The following is a 5,874-nucleotide window of genomic DNA, read 5'->3' as shown; positions in this document are numbered from 1 at the left end:
TTTTTTGTCTCTTTAAGGTAAATTTGTGTCCTTTTTGGGTCATTTTTTGTCTCTTTAAGGTAAATTTGTGTCCTTTTTGGGTCGTTCTGTGTCTCTTTAAGGTAAATTTGTGTCCTTTTTGAGTCGTTTTTTGTCTCTTTAAGGTAAATTAATGTTTTTTTATTTGGTCATAGTCTGCCTCTTTAACATATATCTGAATCTTGATGTCATTCTGTGTTTCTTCATGTCAGTCAGCGTGTCGAGTGAAGAAGTACCCGGTCTCGCTGTCAGAGGATTTCTCATTGCTCGGGCTGGTCGTCGCAGATGGCAGAGTGGGGGTGCCACACAAGCCCTGAACGGCCTCATTATCGAGTCCTGGTCGAAGTTAGGGGACAAATCAATAAAGTTTGAACACACCAATCAACGCTGTCAACACCAGCTTTACTCGAAATACACACACAGACGTGTAGTTTGGAGAGTTTTCTGTACCTGACAGGTGCGCTGTGTTGCCATCAAAGACCACTTTCATGCCGGTGGACGGGATCTTGGCGGTGACTCCACTGCTGTCCTTGCGGAGCTCCACATTATGATGCGTCTCAAACTGATCGCTGAGCTGGAGATCTGTGTCATCGACCTTGAAAACAGAAGGACACGCCGGATATGTCTCAGATATATCCATGCATGTGTCGCGCTGTTTTTGTGTATCTTTAAGGTACATATGTGTCTTTCATTCGCAGCTTTGTGTCTCTTAAAAGGTAAATATGTGTCTTTTATTTCACGGTTTTGTGTCTCCTTAAGATAGGACACAGCAGCTCAAACACACTGTCATGTTTTTTGACAAATATATGATTATTTATATTTCATATTATCTCTCCATGTGAATTGTAATCAAACTGAAATATGACAAATTTTAAAGAAAGATTCCAGATATAAAATGGGATCTAATAAAATCGATGATGTATTATATCACCCTTTTGACAGATATATCTGTCAAAAGGGAATATTTATTTATGAAATTAGTAGTTTTAGGGGAAAAAAAGCAAGGGAAAAGGGGTAGGGAAAAATGTATTGAGGAAAAATAACAGAAGCAAGGGGAATTTTCTCATAATTTCATATGTATAGTAAAATTGTGTTGCATAATTTCATAATATTTCTTTTTTAAAATTTAGGTAATTTTCTTGTACTTTTGGATTCATTTCGTCTTAAATTGCTCATGAATATGCACATCCGTAATTGGTTAAACAAAGAGGATCTACGGTGGATTTTTTTGAAACAACGCCACAAACACACGATGCTCTGCTGTCAGATGGATTTTTGCAGCTTACCTGAGCTCTTACACCTTGTCCCAAATATATTTTTTTGCCACTGTAGCTTATTATCAAGTGGTCCAAAAGTGTCACGTCTTTGCGGCGGCGCTCCTTGAAAACGGCCACCAACTCAAAATCGGAGCCACTCAGAGGCTTCAGCAGCGTGTACGCACAGCGGTCCGGGATATCCTGTTTGGTGTTGAAGAAATTGATGACGCTGGAGCCAGTCACTGTGCACACCACGGTGTTTGCAATATCATCAGCGTCTCCTCCTCCAGGTGCAGCGAATCCAGGATTTTCAGGTACACAGCTGATGGAGATGGAAACAGACAGATATTTGGTAACTTTTTATTCCTGAAAGTAAAATCAATAGACGCAAACACAGCGAGATGTTTTCTCTTATAAAAGACGGTATTTTCAGATCTTTCAGATTTGCGTAACATGAACCTGTACTTGAAACTTAAAGGGACATTCCACCAATTCTATTCATAAATATTGAGACTTGTGATGGGAGTAGTAGTCATAATGGTAGTATTAGCAGTAGTAGTATTAGTAGTAGTAGTAGTAGTAGTAGAAGCAGGAGGAGTAGTTGTAGGAGTCATAGTAGTAGTAGTAGTAGTAGCAGAAGTAGTAAAAGTAAAAGTAGTAGTTCTAGTAGTAATAATAATAATATCAGATGTTTTCAGTCCTCCACGTTTCGCCTTCAGTCCGACCTTTATTCAAACTCTACTCCTAATATAAAGCAACACACTTACGTGCCCAGCATACATATCATGCCGCTGTCACATCCTGTTTCTGCGGCGACTAGATGCTCACTGCAGGATATTGTGGTGCAGGTTGATGAAACCTTTTTTTCAGAACCAGCTGCGACAGTGTAACCTGGGAAGTGATCAGAGGTTCATGAAATTAGTTTAACCTCAAACTCCAGCAACTAGAAACTGTAACAGAAGGAAATGTAAGGGGGTCTGACGGTCAGGTGTACATACCACTGCTTCTGCATCCACTTATATCCAAGTAGTGCTCTTTCCCATCAAGGTCCCCCTGAGACAGGGCTATGGATTTTCCATTTATTGTTTTTACATAAAGCTACAAAAAGATGAGACAAAAAAATCCAGGTTAATGCTGTAATACATATATTGTTTTTCCATAAAACTACTAAAGGTTAGACAAAAAAAACTGGTTAATGCTGTAACGCTTATATTGCATTGACATAAAACTATGGAAAGATGTTAATGCTGTAATACTGAGTGAACAGTCGTAGCAGTAAGTCTTGCTTGAAGTGGTACATCTCAAATGGTTACTCCTAATTTTTTTTTTTTTTTTTCGAGTTAACTTCTGGCTGAAATCTGGAGCCTCAGATCACGTTCGCTCGCCATAAAGCATATTGGTTTGAGGTCTTACGCATACTCACAGATGAAGGAGCCCCTTCATGGTCTGCATCACTGTTGTATGAGATTGACAATGCTGCTTTGGACTCCGCACGGTAGAGTTTCACCCAAGCCTGAAAGGATAAACAGACAAAAGACGGAACAAAAGTTTCCTTTTCAACATGAGGAATGTGAAATGTTCTTTTTTACTTCTTTTTTTCACAAAAGGCCAGTCAATCAATAGGTTTGATAACATGAAGCTGATGGTGACTCACGATCGAGGTTGGCCCGTCCTTAAATGCGATGGTAACGCTGCAAGTTGATGTGTCTGTGATGGATGCCAGATGGGGCGTAAGATCTTTGTGACCTTGGTTTAAAGTCACCGAATAATCGTCGACATTGGACACGTAGCCCACATCAATGCAGTCATGTGTGGCAGCCTGGTTTTCTCGAAAGCAAATGGAACCTGATTCGACCGTTAAAATCACCTGCAGAAACACAGAGACCATCGGTGAAGTCAGATGAAGCCTTTTTGCATCATTTCATCTCATAAAATGTTTACATTCATTGCACCGTGTGTAACTTCATGACTCAGAAATACACATAAATGCACATTTTTTCCTCATTTTCATTCAACAATATTGAGCAGTTTTGCGTGAGTGTGAACTGAGGGGACATCTGAAAAAAATCGAAAAGGTCGGGAGATGACGATGAGCATAAGATTCAATCAAAAGCAAAAACACAAAATTGTCTTTTAATTTTTTTATAGCTGTTATAATACACCTACAGTACTTCTAGTACTATTAGTGCAACTCCCTCTAGTTCTGCTACTCCTGCTTCTGCTACAATTACTACTCCATATAATAATACAAGTGCTGCTACCTCTTCTACTTCCACGACTGGAACTACTACTACTACTACTACTACTACTACTACTACTACTACTACTACTACTACTATTGCTACGAATGACTATGACTAGTACTACTTGTCCTGTACGTTTTTTGATTGTCTACTACTTCTGCATACTCTCAGCTACAGAAACCATTCAGATGTGAACATGTTCTGCTCTTCAAGGACATTTATGCCTCTCAAGTATTTTTCTACATTTTACGCCTCAAAGTTAACATTTCTTTTTTAACCTTGTTCAGTTAACAGCAGCTTTCTCCTTTAACGCTCTTCCAGTCCAACTCTTCAGCAGCCAGACCGCGTCTGTTACAGTCACAGCGGAGGGAGAGTTTCTCACTCATGCTTTAACTTTACTCACCTCCAGTGACGTGTACTCTTTTCCATAATAGCTGATGGGACAGTCTGTGAAGTCTGAGGCAGCTGCAGACATCTGAAGGTTGGCAGCAGCTGCGGCGTGAATATACCACGAAGAAACATCATCCACCAATCACCACTTATATTACACCTCTGACTTAAAAGGACATTCATCACCAAAATAAATTCTGGGTGTAACAGATTAAATACTCATCAAAATAAGCATCGTCCCTCGGTGTGAATTACTCCAGAAAGTGGCTTCAGTCTAACGGTATTATTTTATTCACAAACCCTTTGAAACCGGGAAAACTGGCTCGTTTTTTTTTTTTCAAAGACATTAGCAAAAAAGGAAACGAGCAAGTTTTGAAGAAAATTAGCAAGAATTTAGTAAAAAGTACATGTAGATTAGCTGAAAATGACCCCCCACCCCCCGAACAGAAAAGTAAAAAAAGGAAAGAAAAAGAAAAACACACATGGAAATGACCTCAAAAACGGTTTAAAAATTACAATAACTTAAAAAAAATTATTAAAAAAATATAATGAGAATTTGTCTCTCTGGACATTTTTACTAGCTTTAAAAAATTGCAATATCTGGGACATTTCTTGGGAAATTTCTGAAAGAAATCAAACTAATTTGCTCAGGGTTAAAGGTATTAAAGTGGCATCCAGATGAAGCACAAGAAAAGTGATGTCGATCCAGGTTTCAAAGGGTTAATGTGAGAGTGGAAATAACTGCCCCAACTGCACTTACGTTAATAATGCACCTTTAACATCTGCTTTGAAAATATAAAATGTTAAATAAAAACTGACACTTTAATAAATGCATGAAGGATTTTACTTTTTAATAGATTTTTGTTAGAAAAACATCGCATTGAAAAAATATATAGGCTCATAATCAAATGTTTTTAATGTTAAATGTTTTAAATTCTGAAGCACCGAAAACTTTTCACTGGCTGCTTACCTGCCAGCAGGAGGAGCAAAGCAGCGGTCCTCACCATGATGGAGCCCGGCAGCAAACTGTCGGAGAGCTGCGAGGGATACAGTTCACATAGTAAGCAGCAAAACACGGCATTTCTGAGAACACAGTATAAAAGTATAAAAACACAGTACTCACGATTTGATTCATATGTGTTTGAATGCCTTTTGTTTCATGGTGCTCAGACTTTTTATATAGTTACTTATTTTATCTGACATGAATGTAACTAACCCCGAATGATTACCTTAACTTGCTCAAAATGAGAAAAAATGAGATGAAATGTAGGACGAGTCAGTCTAATTCTCAATTTTCTCATCCAGTGAACACATCTTGCGTGCTCTGTCTTTTAACTGTCTTTTACGATTCTGCAGTCAAGCGTCGTCTCTGTGGAGCCGTGTGGAGAGAAGAGGTGTGTGCAGCTCGTCTTACCGTCTGGAGGTTGGGCGGAGCAGCGTGGAGATGAAGCTCTGCAGGTGGAGGCTGATAATGAAGTGATGTCTGAGGTTTCAACTCTGAGGCTGATGTGCCTGCGAAGTGTCTCTCTGCCTCTTTTTAATGCAGCTTTCTCGTCCGTCCCGCCCCCAAAAGACTGATGCAAATTTGAGATTCGTGGAAAACTTTGACTCGCCAAACTGGCTTTCTGCGACATTTTACAGTGACGATAGATGTTTCATGGTTTCATAATTCCACAAAAAACAAACACGCACGAATATCCTAAATTCAGCAAAGATGTAAATGCCGAGAGTAAGCTGCAGCAAAAGTTTTATCGGAAACAAAAGTCTCCCTGTTATTTGATATGTGTTTCTGCTCCTTTGAGATCATAATGACTTATTTAATTATGAATTATAATATAAAAGAATAAAAAATTAAAATGAATTGTGACAACACCCACAAAGAGGTGTAAAAATGTGTATTATATCATGGTGATAATTTTAAAGGAAAATTCTGACCTACCTTATTAGTTTAATATAAATTTAAAATT

General features: G+C 38.6%; 1 protein-coding gene across 1 annotated transcript; it reads right to left on the bottom strand.

Moving 5' to 3' along the window:
• Window positions 1-254: 254 nt before the first annotated feature.
• Window positions 255-5,027, bottom strand: LOC121965910 (the record flags this gene model as incomplete). The annotated part of the gene is made up of 9 exons (XM_042516018.1): window positions 4,878-5,027; window positions 3,921-4,009; window positions 2,929-3,141; window positions 2,698-2,787; window positions 2,273-2,372; window positions 2,042-2,165; window positions 1,305-1,596; window positions 469-613; window positions 255-354 (listed from the first exon to the last, which is right to left on the bottom strand). Coding segments are annotated over exons 1-9 (1,190 nt in total), but the record flags the coding sequence as incomplete, so codon positions are not given.
• Window positions 5,028-5,874: the final 847 nt, after the last annotated feature.

Source organism: Plectropomus leopardus, unplaced genomic scaffold, assembly GCF_008729295.1.
Source record: "Plectropomus leopardus isolate mb unplaced genomic scaffold, YSFRI_Pleo_2.0 unplaced_scaffold22275, whole genome shotgun sequence".
Taxonomy (NCBI): Eukaryota; Metazoa; Chordata; class Actinopteri; order Perciformes; family Serranidae; genus Plectropomus; species Plectropomus leopardus.
The sequence above is the reverse complement of the archived record's forward strand: the minus strand, read 5'-3'. Positions and strand labels throughout refer to the sequence as shown.